Below are 15,110 nucleotides of genomic sequence, written 5' to 3' on the forward strand. Positions count from 1 at the left end.
TATGTTTTTTATAGTGTCCACTTTTAAAACTTCCCAGCTTTTAAGACAGAGCAATCATATCATCTGTTGCTATCTTCATCAAAATCCATAAAACCAGTCATGCTTCAAATGAGATTTATATTTGCGTGATCTCGTCTCTCTTGTCTTGCATTTTTTTTTTGTGACTGGCTCTGGCACAATGTCTGAGTCAACACTCAGCATCAGTGAAACTCCTAAAAATATACTAAACAAGGCGATCGGGACATATCCTAGGCTTTTAATGTGCCACACCAGTCCATGTATGACAGAATGACTATATATAACAATTCCAGACTGTCAAGTGTCAAATATGCTTTGAAATGTTTATTTCATAAGTCTTCATGAGGTGTGTCATTATTGTCATAGTATATACTGTTACTGTGTCATGTCTTCTTAATCTGATTCTAGTCCTTCACTGGAGTCTACCTCAGTAGCCTCACTGACACTCCCTGTATCATGATTAGTAGTAAAAGTACTAGTACTGGCAGAACAATGCTGAATAATACTTAATGATTAATTAATTAATTAATTAATTGATTGATTGATTAATATTGCTTAATCAGAACATAGCACTGACTCCACTGAGAGTCAGATTCAAATTTTTAAAAATAGCCAAATAAATCTAGCTTTCTCTGCTCCATTTTTTAAATTGTAACCACTCACGTGTGTTTTGGAAGTAGCTGTGTGTAAACCATTCTATAAAGTATTCCGAGTTCATTTCGTCATGATAGTCTGCTGAGTTTGTCTTAGATCTAAAAACAAAGTCTGCACCAGGAACCCAACATTCCACTCTACCAGCATGAACCACAATTAATCGTTAACCTTTCCCACTTGGCACCTTCCATCCTCCTTTACCATCGACGTCTACCAACATATGTTCTTTACAGTGATGTTTTGTTTATTATCTGTTGTCATTTCTTACTTTATGTATCGTTTGCAAATATTTATGTCTTTGTTCCAGCATATTACATTGTTCATATATGTATTGTTTATAATCTCTTTCTTGTATGAAAACCCCAACTCCTCCCAGAAACCTTCCATAGACAAAACTTACCACCTCTGAAAACCATCCACTTTTAGTTTAGCTAAAACAGTAGTCGATGTGGGGAATATTGTCATTGTATGTAAAAGCTTATGAACAGTGTGGAGTATATTTCTTTATTAAAAGAGCCAGCATTCATGTGTACCCTAGATGTTGTGTATCATTTAACAGGAGTTAGTAATTTACCCTCTTGAGAAATATATTCATTATGAATGTTACACACACTTCTTACTGATACACCTGTAGCTCTGCTGCATGTTTTTATGATATGATCCTCTCTTAATTGAATTTCCTTGTTTTTTCTCTTTCTGAAGAAATACATTACCTTTTCAATTACGTATTTGGTTTGTGACGTCAATCTTATCTCCTTCCCAGGTTTCTTAGCTATCTATGTATATAGCCTGTGGTTCTTTATTAGTGGAGTAAGAGGAACTGCTTCCTTGATCCATTGCTAGATAAAATATTGCAAGTTTATTAATAATTTTTTATAACTTAATGTAGATATAATTCTAACTTACAGATTTGCCAAGCAGGGTTGGGGTTGATTACAGAAACATGATTACGATATGAATATGATTATGTGCTAAATCCATAGTAATGACTATGAATGATTATGATTATGATTACAGACAATTTAACATGATTATTACTACATTATGATTACAACTTCATTTTTTAAACAACGTCAACATTAACTTCACAAAGCTCATTGCATCTAATAAACATTAGTTTTGCAAACATTTCATCAGTTAGCCGACATCGATCTGGCCTAAATACTTTGCCTGCAATTGAAAAGAGTCTTTCTACAGGTCCACTTGAGGCAGGGATCTGTAAATATCTACAAGCTATTTTCGAAAGTTCAGGATAGCGATGACAATTATCTTTCCAATAACTTAACAGGTCACCATCTTCAGGCAATGTTGGACTTTGTAGATATTCTTCCACTTGTAATAGAAGGGTATCACTAACTTGTTGTGATTCTGGTGTTCTGTTGTGATCTGTCCATAAATCCAAACAGCTGGACCTCTTCTTGGTGGTGAAGAAGACTCAGAAGATCTTGCTGAAGAAGTGTTAGCCATGGAATTACACTAGTACTATAGGCTGTCCAAGTTGAGAAGAGCCACCCAGACGTGTGAATAACTTTGCTGTTTTACGTGCTATCGACATGAAACTTGCACAATCGATTTAGCTCACAAATGCACATTTGATGATATAAAATTTGGCTCTCTAGCACTACGAGAAAGTACCAAACTAGAAAACTCCATACATTTTCAATGGCATACCTTTCACATACTTCAAATTGCACACCTTCGAGAGTTTAATAAAAAACAATTTTCGCTTTGAGAAGTCAGCCATCTGTCACATGGCAATTCAAAATTACAATTCTAATTATATGAACAAATGGTATATTATAACAATTATTATTAAAATAATAACCAGGTATCGTCTTTTGTGATTTGAGGCAGCTATAAAGCCACCATGGTTTTGAGGAAAACCTTCGACAAAGAAGGAAGACTGAGAATGTCTATAAACTAATCGTCATCAGAACTATCAGATTGATCCGTAACCTCTTGATGCTGGTAAGTGAAAGTTTTGTAGCATCAGAGGTTCGTTTCAGAGATCCCTTCAGTCCGTTTACGCCTGCCAAGTTCCTCAAAATATTCATAGACATTCACAACAACCTCCTTTGTTTGCACTCTCAATCTCTTTCCAGTTGGCACGTTCACAAACACGAGAGAAAACGTGGTGTGTTCGCATGACATTCATGTGAACAAATAATGAATATAATTAAAATGTGCTTCAGCACTAATTGTGTATAATAGGAGAGGAAATACCTCACCTTACATTCCATGCATAAAACACCTTTTTTAATGAAGGGCTCTTCTCAACTTGGACAGCCTGTAGTCGTGCTTCAGGTAGCTGGGTTGCAAGGTAGAAGTACCAAAGTAGCTGCTGTGTCTCTTCGCTCTTGCTTTCAGATGATCTATACTTGAAAACTCATGTTTGTGATTGTTCAAGCTCGTCACTCGATCAAAGGTAAGTGTGAAACCACAAAGTAAACATGCAACTATTCGTTATTATCATTTAACAACAATCATTAAAATATAGAACAATACTATACAGTACACTATTTATAGTATGTGGAGCTGAGAGAGTTCATCGTTGTCACTTTTGTGGCCAATACTCAAGAAAACAGTTTGGTACTGCCAGGACTGTCAGTTATTTCTTTGTCATAATGGTCAAGAAGATGACTGTTTCTGACTTATCATACAATTTATCGTCCCTGTAGCTCATCTAAACACCTCCAACATAAGATAATAGGAATATAAAACGCAAAACGAAGTAAAAGAAACGTGCTTATTACCTCAGGGCAAAATAATTTGGTAATTACTGTATATGCCCCACACAAAAACTTGGCAGGTTAATAACAATATCTGATCTGAGCCTGTGCTGTGGATGGTCATGACTTTTCATGATTAGATTCCTTTGTTCACCAAACCAAGTAGTCCTTTCAACTTGAGTTTCATTAATTAAGAAAAGTCATAAAACCTGTAGTGTTTACCATTTTTACAAGGTCACATTCTTATATAATAACTTGGGTTATTATATTGCTAATAGTGTTGGTTGCTCAGGTGGGCAGACAAATTAACATATAGCTTGCTTTGTTGAAGACACTTTTTACGTTTCTACTTGTTCCATCATATTAATACATGCACAGAAATGAAATGAAACTATGCATTAATGCTGGCATACATGACAACCAATCAGTTTTATTAGTATGTTTACTAGGGCCTGGGCAATAGTGGATACTATTGCTATCATGATATTTTGCTGGAAAATATGATAGTGAATATATCACGATAGTGAAGGGTGTTTGATCTTCCATGAATGATATTGAATATTTGCGCTATAATAGTTCAAGTAAAGTATATTTCAAAGCAACTTCAAACTGATATAAAGTACAAAAAAGCATTTGCATTGTTCAACTCAACAGTATCATGAACAAACTAGTCAAGTTTCTCAGCAAGGAACACCAGCATATTTGACATTGGTAGGAAGGAGACAATGCTCTTTTCTCATTGACTATATCTCCAGCAGTGCTAAAGACACATTCGCAAGGAACAAATGTTGATGGAATGGCAAGATAACTAGCAGCAAGTTGGGATAATAAGGGATATCTTCCTTTGTTTCCTTTCCACCATTCTATTGGAGATTGATTTGTGTTTTCCTCTTCCATATATCATGATATCTCGGTTTCCAACTGTTACTCCATAAAAGTTTCCTGCTCTAAAGTGGATTTCATAATCTCTCCAATAAATTCTAATAATTTATGTTGTCCTTTTGGTCTCTTTGGGCTCATCTGGTGTCCTTCTTTTTCATGCCATGTACTAAATAAAAATCCATCTTCAAATCATCAATGGCAAGCTTGCAATCATATTCAACCAAAAACTTTAGATTCTTGAATCGAGAATCAAGAAGCGTAGCTTTAGTAAGTAACTCTAATTTCTCCCCTGTATATCTGACTTTCAAGTCCTCTAATATCACTTTCTTCATTGACTTCACAAGTGAGCTATAACTGCTATCTGTGAGATTTCATCAGTTTACATAAAATTGGTCATATTATGGAGACTGCTATCCATTTCCAGTGCCAATGACTTCAGTAATATCAACCAAAGGTTTCATAGTACTACGTTTTGAACTCTGTATCGGGGGGCATAAGCTCTGTTTGTGTATCTCCAGCAATGTAGCACACATGCTGCTCTAGAATGCGACTAACCATATAAATGGACGAATTCCAATGAGTAGCAATTTTCTTGAATAAGAATGTTCTTTCAGTCTGAGACTTTTTTGTTTTTCTTTTAAATGTAAGGGGATTTACTAGAATGGTAGAAGTGCATGGCAATTGTTTTGCAGCGCACTATTGCCTTCATCACTTGAGGAAGTTTAAGGACTTTATCGCACACCTAATGTAGGGTAATGGGAAAAACAAGGAAGATTTCTCCACCCAAGTTCTCTAACACCAGCAGATATATATCTTCCGTTGTCAGTTATGATTGCAGTGATATTATCATCAGTAAGATACTTTCAACTCATCTGCTATATTATCAGCTGAATGAGACTCAGGAAAACTCCTTGGTTTCCTATTAATAGTGTTTCATCTAAAAAATATTATTTTATATAATGGATGGTGACTCCTGTGTATGCGTGATTTGCTCTTGAAATCCATATGTCAGTTGAAAGTGCAAATGATGTTGAGGTTGAAATTTCTTTTTTATTCTTGCACTTTCACTAAGAACAACTGTGGTAGATATTTTGTTGTCAAAGTCTTTCTAGAAAGGTGGCTCATATCATGGCTAAAACATTTGCAAAGGATGACGAAATCTAATGTCATAGCTGTATCTAGAGGTTGGATATCCTTTACTATGAATTAACAGACAGAATCTGTTAATTTATTCCACTTAAGTGAAGCAGTAGGGAGTTTTTTGTGTAGCTCTGATGGACTGTAGAATAGTTGGCTGTGAAAGAGGTCTTTCATTATGGTCCTTGTCATCTGCTGGTAAGGATAAATAAGTATGCCTGTGATGTTCCTTCAAGTGAAAGTGAACATTAATGGTGTGTTCAAGAATACTTAATTGCTTTAATAATAATCTACAGACAACATCTTTTCTCTCTTTTTCTCTTCGATTATATGACCATCTTTAGCTGGAAAAGCCAAAGTGCTTCCACACTACACTCTTGCTTCCCTCCAAAGGGAGGAACTCTTGGTTTGACATAGCTGATATAGTTGTAGGCCTGTGTCTATTGTTCCCATAAACTTGCCGTTATTCTATTCAGAATTTCCCAAATAAGTCCCACCTATTCTTCCTAATGAAAAATTTTAAACATTGAAATTGGTTCTTAACCCATAGACTGTATTGTACTATATAACAATTCATGTATATTGTTATTGTATTTTATTTTCTTTAGGTAATACAACTCGAACGATTTGTAGGTCATACTAAAGATGTATTAAGTGTGGCATTTTCTGCTGATAATAGACAAATTGTATCAGGGGTCTCGTGACAAAACTATTAAACTTTGGAATACATTAGGTGTTTGCAAATATACTATTCAGGTAATAACAATAGATTGTTATAAATTGTTATTGTTAAGTTCATTTTATCAACTCTCCATTCTCAAAGTTTGGCATAAATTCATTCTCTTATATTGACAGCAGTAATATGGTTTGATTTTCCAATTTTTGTTTAGATTTTTTTAAAATTACTAGACATTAAGTTTTCACAATTTTTTTGAGCTTCATGAATAGTGGTCAACCTTTAAGGATGACTACAGACTACTTCATGAGTAGTGATCATCTTTAAGGATAGCAGAAGATAAATTTTTAGTTGTTCCATTCCTGGATATGAGGAAATTAGTTGCTAGTTGCAATCATTGTTACATGTTGATATCTATCTGTTTTGCTCAAGAATTCTTCTCAAAACATACAAACAGAAAGATACTTCATATATGTGACTACATGTAATAACTAACAAACTATGGGATACTGTTTGTATCAAAATTGAATGCATTTGATGGTACAAGTTAACAAGTCATGATTTATTAAAATAATGACTTGTTAGAAACAGCTACTCACCGACAAGATTGATTACTAACTTGAGGAGTTATTGCTAATTACCTCAGCTTATTATCAAGCATAGCTTTATACTGCTTTTGAATCTACTGACTTACAAGTTAAATTGGAGTTACCATTGTCATGGCAATGACATCAAAAAATTTACTTAGTATAGTTAATGTAATAAAAATCAAACTTCTTTAATATCACTTGGCACAGTAGGGTTAATTTTAGTAATTGTCTTCTAATTAATAGGATGATTGTCATACAGACTGGGTGAGAGTTGTGTCAGGTCTCACCAATGCTCAGAATCCAGCTATTGTATCCTGTGGTTGGGACAAGATAGTTAGGTGAGAGATGTAATTCCATTGTATTATATGATAGTTCTACCATTGTTAACAAAATGGTTGTCTTATGTTTCAATACCTGTATGTTCATAGTTCACACATCAGGAATGATTGTTTAAAAATCAGTGCTAAACAATAGTTGTATAATGGCAGTACATAACACCTGTAATGTTCAATATTTTTACTTTTTAGGTATGGAATTTGACCAATTGTAAACTGAAGACCAATCATTTTGGTCATAATGGTTTCTCAACTCACTGTACCACTGTCTCACCTGATGGAAGTCTTTGTGCTTCTGGCGGAAAAGTAAGTGTAGACATAACATTGTAAATAATATATACTGTATCCCTCCCTCTTAGTATACTGTCAATTGTAACTAGTAGTCTAAGTATTCAATCTATAGTAAGCTATCAGACTACATGTTTCATACATTCTTTCTTCTTAGGATGGATGGCTATGTTGTGGGATCTCAATGAAGGCAAAACATCTTTATACTCTTTCATGCATCAGAAACCATTATGCTTTAGCCTTAGTCCTAATAGATATTGGCTCTGTGCTCTACGGACCCAATGTTAAAGTATGGGTAAGTTCAAAATATGAGCACAACACTATAACTTATTCTCTGAACTTACACTGCACTGACTGTGAATAACATGTTCTATAAATGTTCCTACATGTTTACTGAATTATTGTGTATGGATGCTCAGTGGGACAGTGAGATCACCATATGTTAATACTGATCATTATAAACATTAAGCATTGAGCATTAAAGTATGTGGTTCAAAGTTCAAATTGAGCATCTTTTAATTAAGACATCCTAACAACTTAAGTCATTCAAAAAACTACTTCATATATATGTGTGATGAGTTTTTTGCCTGCTCTGTGTACTTAACTGTTTGTGAACCACTCTATATCAACATATTGTGTGTTGTGTTATCATGTTATTAGTTTTGTTGTATACAATCTCCATACCCAACCTATAAATATAAACCAGTTAAAGTGACTGCTGACCAATCAGTGAACTAGTTTATTAATACTGTGTTCATTGGTGAGGCTGATAAGAGTCTATAGCTCTTCTTAGAAGCAGGAGAACTTTTTATCTCAGTTATTGACATTAGCAAGCACTTAATAGTTAACAGACACACAATCAAAACCATCTAGGGAATTTTAACAGTTTGTACTCCTGTGTACTCAGACATTTGAAGTAGACATTGTAACATTATCTGTTTTATGATTTGATACAAATTTACTTAATTATTTTTTAGGATTTGGAGAGCAAGTCATTAGTTGATGAGATCAAACCTGAAGTTTATGGTGGTAGTCTAGAGTGTATGTGTCTCTCCTGGAGTGCTGATGGACAGACATTGTTTGCTGGCTACACAGACAATCTCATTCGTGTCTATGATGTAGAAGTACTTTAATAGAATCTATTGTTTTGTTTATAAGTTTTAATTGAGATTGTCATAATAAACATAATATGTACTTAATATTTTGTCAACGTTATATACCATGGATAGGGGGAGGTACAGTCTAGAGTTGTCGTAGGGTTGGCTAGGGGCGTATTTTTCAAATATTGTTATCGCAATGTATTGTCTAGCGTCTGAATCGAATTACAATCTTCCAGATCATATTATATAATTCATTTTTAGCTTGTCAATCATTGCACTAGCTGAAAATCATTGAAAGTTGGTGATACCCTTTTGCTCAAGAAGTGACTCGACTGTTCTGGTTGTGTATACTGAAGTAGCAGATTCTACCTACTACTTGTCATCTTTTAGAGGAATTAATTGAAGAGTGAGTATCTATAATACTAGTTGAACAACAGAAAATAGTTGGATTATTAACAGAGTGTGTGTGTGTATTATTACTTATAGTTATTTATCTACAATATTGGTAAAAGCTATATTACTAGTCTCTGGTTATATGAATGATAATATTACTGTGAAATGAGATTGCAGACCTATTGTTTGAAAGCTATCCTTCATACATCAGTGATTTTGTTGTTAGCCATACAAACCTTTCAAAGCAAAATTAATACATTTAAGTTCTGATTTGTAAGGGTCTTATGGTTTAAGAGCTACTTTTTGTTAGATGTTGTATTGGAAAAAATTTTATGTATTTCTATAAAATTCCATATAGTCTATCATGGCTGTCATTTTAAGTAATGCAAGGAATTTATTAGAATATATTAACAGACTCAATCTCCTAAAATGTTGCATAGTTTCATTATAGCCGTCTACATTATACAAAATAATTTAGTTAGAAATATTAACTTCATTCTATCCAGAAAGAAAGCTTGAAATATATACTCTCTATAGATTTTACTCATTGATGACCTCCTTCTGATATTAGCTATCATATTACATGTACAAACATGGAAGTCATTTGTACTGGATATGGAAAACCAGACTATAAATACTTATCAAAGCAGCTGGGACAGTTATGATGATATTAAACAATTAAATTGCAGAAACTTAGTAAAAGTTATCATATTAAGAGTCTATTCATCCAAAACTGACATGTTCAATTACAATACATGCATTTCTTGTTATATTGCTAGGTAGGTTGCTATGATTATTTATACCCCTAGTATAATATTTGAAATAGATAGTCATAGGGACCACAACACAGTTACAACCAATACATAGGATTGGTATAATTAACACTAGTAAAATACAAATAGTCTGTTTTTGTTCATAAACACAAGATTTGCATGAAAGTTTACCAAAATTTATATGGGATGTCTGCTTTCTTCTCTGTCATATTTAATTATGTGAGATTAATTTTATTTTTTTTCTTTACTTGGTGTATCAGAGGCTTGTAACAATTAACAATTAAATTCCAACTAAATTATTATCTATACAACAATAGATATGAAAATAAATATACGTCATATACGTAACTGCATAGAAGTTATAATAAAGTTATTGTATTAGCTGAATAAATTGTTGTTATAGCTTACTACTAAATTCTAATGCCACAGACAATATTTTAACTTTCAAGCCTTATATTTTTTTATTTCTTTGTAGATTGTTCCAACATTATATCATAAGAAATGGGATTGTATCGAAATAGCGGTCTTCTATCATTAGAACAAATAAAGAAGAATACTTGGATTTTGCATAAGATGGGAATTTTACAATTCATTTCTATTTACAAGAATATAAAAGACATCAGTGGATATTCTCTGAAATGGGGAGATGAGGTAGATGTTGTTTGTTTTATGTAAGGTTATCATTTCAGGACTAGGATACAATTAGATACGGACAAAAAATTTTCTCACATAACATTTTAATTAAGTAATTTAACAGACAATATAACTAGTCATTGATACCTTCAAATATTCAAAAGTTCAATTGATTTTTTTGTACATGATCAACTTTTTTATATGGTAGGTAATCTTGTTGATAACATGATAAGCTAGCTTTGTTGAGTCTAGATATGAATATTTTATGTAACAATATTTTTGCATGACTTAAAAGTGTCTTCATTTTTTAGGTAGAATATCATTTGCTTACATTAGATCATAAACATGAAGTAGCACAGTAAGTCTGACAGGACCAGAAGTAGTAGGAAAACTATGTAATCAGGACATTAGTGATACTGTAGGGTAAGGCTTATAATTAACATCACAAACAGTCATAATATTTTATAGGTATACTGATATTGCTGACTGTATGTATAATTATAACATTTTATGATTATGAATAGAACATAATTGAAAATTAAACAGTTAAGTTAGAATGCATACTTGTGTGTATAGAATGCTTTATATAATGTAATAATAAATTTTATAAATATTATAGAACTTTATAAATATCAAATTTTATTTGCTTCTTAATATATTGGTTTAAATTAAATAATTAAATGCAATACTATCTTAATTAACTGAGCTGATTTAAATCTGGAAAGTTCAATAATTTAAAAAAACAACAGGATATATACTTTGTGTTGCTTCTTTCTATTTTTATTGATTATTTACTAATGTAATCCATCTTAACAAATAACAGTATATAATTTGTATAAATGACAATTATGTAGACATGTCATGATGATTTAAAAGTTAGTATAAGTTTGTTTTGTTGAACTACAATCATTTGATTAAAAGTAAACAATCAAGCCTATAACTAAAAATAAAAATAATTCCCATATCCCAACTACCTCATCTAATATTTTTAGAATTATGTTATGTGTCTAAAGAACAGGTCAAATATAGTGTTTGGACAAACATACAATTTTGTTCAAGCCACAATGTTTTATGTGTAATATTATTAATCTAGTATGTTCAATAAATTTATATAGTTGATGTAAAAGTGTTTATATAATATTTCTTTTGTTTAGAGCCAAAATGGGTACCTGAGTTTGCAAGCTTTACAATAGAAGGTTTGTTTCAGATACAGTACTTTGTGGCAGTAATATATTTGCTTCAATTTTAAGGCCATCTTTTTGTTATCAAAACACTAAATTTCTTTATAACGACTCCAGTACATAAAGCATGCTAACCAATCCTATGATTGTTTGAAGCATTGTATATGTCCCCTTCTTTTGTTGTTTTTTTTTATTATATGTACATAACAATTGAAAGCAACAATAAAACTACATAGAAGTACTTCAACTGGTAACCCAAACAAAAAAACAAAGAATGTTGCTCAATGACTACATCATGTAATGAAACACAAAATGCTGGGTGTGGTTCATATAAGGTTTCCCTGCAGGGTTTAACAGAAATATTGCTTTATTTATCTACTAGGTATCCCAAGTATTCCTTATGGAGGTACTCTCAGTGATATTAGTAAGGTTGAAGCTAATATGAAATTAAAGGTACTGAATGTTGCCAAGTTTTGTTAGCTTTACTCTCAACTACCAACTAAGCATTTTAAAATCTATATATGATTACTTCTGTTAGGCTTAAAATGCTCAATGAAGTGCTTAAAGAAACTTCAGTCATTCCTCTATGTCTCACTGTGTTTCCAAGGTATATATCAAGGTACTGTAATAGTGATTTCCACTATCTTTTATTATAAGGATGGGTTGTCCTGGATTTACTGAGCCCCAGTATATACCAGATCCACTTGTATCGGGATCTCAATTCATCCCAAATTATGAAGTTTGGGCAAGTCATCCAAGATGTTTGTAAGTGTCTGAAATCATTCTTAGCAATGACATCATGTGAATATTATAGACAAGAAATGTATTACTATTCGTGATAGAAGAGGAGATAAAGTCATTCAAAATATACCTAGTGAGTTTCTAATACTAATCACCTTACACTACACTATAGGAGGACTTTAAGGACAGTAAAAACTTAATTTTTCTTTTAGTTTATCAAGATACAGCTACTCCTACTCCATTTATTGAACCTTTCCTACAAAGATAATGAGGCTGCTAAACCTGACCATATTTACTTGGATAGTATAGGGTTTGGTACTGCTGCTTGTCTACAGGTAATAAAGTGACATTTCAATGTAAATAATTGTGTCATTAAGATTTTATATTTATAAGAGATTTTTATATATTAGGTAACCATTCAAGGATATGATATTCATGAAGCACGTCATTTGTATGATCAGTTAGCAGTTTTCTGTCCCATTATGGTTAGACTCATTAACAGTATTTTTTTTGTTATTTATAATATATCATGTAATGTAGTTGGCAATGACTGCTGCTTCACCTATTCACAGAGGGTATTTATCTGATGTTGACTGTCGATGGGGTGTGATGTCTAATGCACTTGATGATAGAACACCAGAGGAAAGAGATGTATGTGCTAATAATATTCTCATATAGAAACTGTTCAATGTTAACTTCTTTTATTATTATAGCCTTTTAATAAAGATTGCTATTGCAAGTCTCGTTATGATTGTATTGACATGTATTTAGCTAATCCTGAATACAATGATACATTTGTACGTATTAATGAAACAGCCTATAAGACAATGATTGAAAATGGTTAGTACTGGTAGTCATAGACAATCATGGTATTGTTATTATTGTATTTTTGTCAACAGGTGTTGATGAGATATTAGCCAAACATATTGCTCATCTATTTATACGTGATCCTGTTTTTGTGTTTGCAGAGAGTCTTGAACATGAGGATATAGAAAATGAATCTGATCATTTTGAGGTATAGATTGTGTTGTGAAGACAATAATTGATATATCTCTTTTTTATTAGTATATTCAGAGCACTAATTGGCAGAGTATGCGATTTAAACCTCCTCCTCCTAATTCAAATATTGGTTGGAGAGTAGAATTTAGAGTCATGGAAGTATGAAATGTTACATCTAATTCTCTTTTTATGACATTATAAACAATCTCTCTGTCTCTCCTTCTCTCTGTCTCTGTTTCTGTCTCCTCTGTCTCTGTCTCTCTCTGTCTCTCTCTCTGTCTCTCTCTCTCTGTCTCTTTTCTGTCTCTGTCTGTCTGTCTCTCTGTCTCTCTCTGTCTCTCTCTCTGTCTCTCTTTGTCTCTTTGTCTGTCTCTCTCTGTCTGTCTGTCTCTCTCCCTCTCTCTCTCTGTCCCTGTCTCTCTCTCTGTCACTGTCTCTCTCTCTGTCTCTCTGTCTCTCTCTCTCTGACTCTGTCTCTGTCGCTGTCTCTGTCTCTCTGTCTCTCTCTCTCTCTCTCTGTCTCTTACTCTGTCTCTCTCTCTCTCTCTCTCTCTCTCTCTCTCTCTCTCTCTCTCTCTCTGTCTCTGTCTCTGTCTCTGTCTCTCTCTCTGTCTCTCTCTCTGTCTCTCTCTCTGTCTCTGTCTGTCTCTCTCTCTCTCTCTCTGTCTCTGTCTCTCTCTGTCTCTCTCTCTCTCTCTCTCTTTCAAGTTACAAGTCACTGAATTTGAAAATGCTGCCTTTGCTATATTCATTGTATTATTAACACGAGTTATACTTTCATTCAAACTAAATTTCATTGTGCCAATATCAAAGGTAATTAACTTAATTGATGTTAATTATGCACTGCTATATATAATAATAGATGGAGGAGAATATGAGATTGTCTATAGAACGAGATGCTATACATCGTAATCTTTTTTTATTTCCGTAAAAATGTCCTATCAGATGATGACAACAGTGACAAAATCAATGGACCAAATAACACAAAAAAGAGCAACATCATGACGAATATATTTTAATGAGTGTTAGTACTATTTTCAATGGCAATGTAAGGCAAATTGTATGAATAATGTTATAAATAGAATATAAGTGTTTATTTAGTGACTGTAATAACTACAAGTAATAGTGTCTTTTTAAATTCTGTATAAAAATATCACTTGTATTTCCAAATTATTTATTTGATAAGTCTGTGCTTCTAAATCAAAGTACATGTATAAGCAGTTATTTACTTGTATAGATACCATTAACATCACAATTACTATAAAAAGTTGCTTTGAGGGCGTTTTAAGTCTTGTCATATGACTATCAGTCAGTACTTCCTGTTGTAATCATAAATGTTTCTATAATTATAAACAATAAATGATCTTGTTCCTATTTTAATTTGATAGGATGATTTTGTTGGTATTATTCCACTAATCAAAATGTATCTAAATAGTCTGGATGTTGATGTCGAGACCTGGTCTATGCTGATGGAGTATTTAAAATTTTTGTCTGACAAAGCTTCAGGTACAATGAAATGACTGTGGAGTCTTCTTGTCATTTTCACAATATAGGAGCACTACCGACTACTGCAACCTGGATAAGACAATTTGTACATACACATCCTGACTACAAGCATGATTCAGTTGTTGGTGACAAAATTGTATACGATCTTATCAAACATTTATCTGAAAGAAAAATTCCATAATTCTGACTGAACTAGCTAGTACTATACTAGAATTGACTTTTGACTTAAGACATAATATACAGGATTAATATTATATTAGAATTAGATAGTATATACTAAAACAACACTATAGTTTTAAGTAACCTTCATCTTATAAACTATCAATAAAATTTTTCCTATAACTTTAATTCCACGTGAGAAACAACTTGATAACTAATGAAGTGTATTAGATGCACTTTTTCTCTTTGTAAAGAAATAGTGTTCCATCTAACTAACTGTTCTGCCAAGTTTTTCTTTATGATTTTGAACAAAATA

General features: G+C 32.7%; 1 protein-coding gene and 1 pseudogene across 1 annotated transcript; both read left to right on the plus strand.

Moving 5' to 3' along the window:
* Positions 1-6,028: 6,028 nt before the first annotated feature.
* On the plus strand, positions 6,029-8,442 carry LOC121392084 (annotated as a pseudogene).
* Positions 8,443-11,975: 3,533 nt separating this feature from the next.
* On the plus strand, positions 11,976-14,816 carry LOC121392081 (glutamate--cysteine ligase-like). Its single transcript, XM_041523464.1, is given in 9 exon segments — positions 11,976-11,996; positions 12,541-12,615; positions 12,671-12,734; positions 13,030-13,154; positions 13,205-13,288; positions 13,838-13,942; positions 13,992-14,056; positions 14,565-14,635; positions 14,683-14,816. Coding segments are annotated over 9 exon segments (744 nt in total).
* Positions 14,817-15,110: the final 294 nt, after the last annotated feature.

Source organism: Gigantopelta aegis, unplaced genomic scaffold, assembly GCF_016097555.1.
Source record: "Gigantopelta aegis isolate Gae_Host unplaced genomic scaffold, Gae_host_genome ctg3370_pilon_pilon, whole genome shotgun sequence".
NCBI lineage: Eukaryota > Metazoa > Mollusca > Gastropoda > Neomphalida > Peltospiridae > Gigantopelta > Gigantopelta aegis.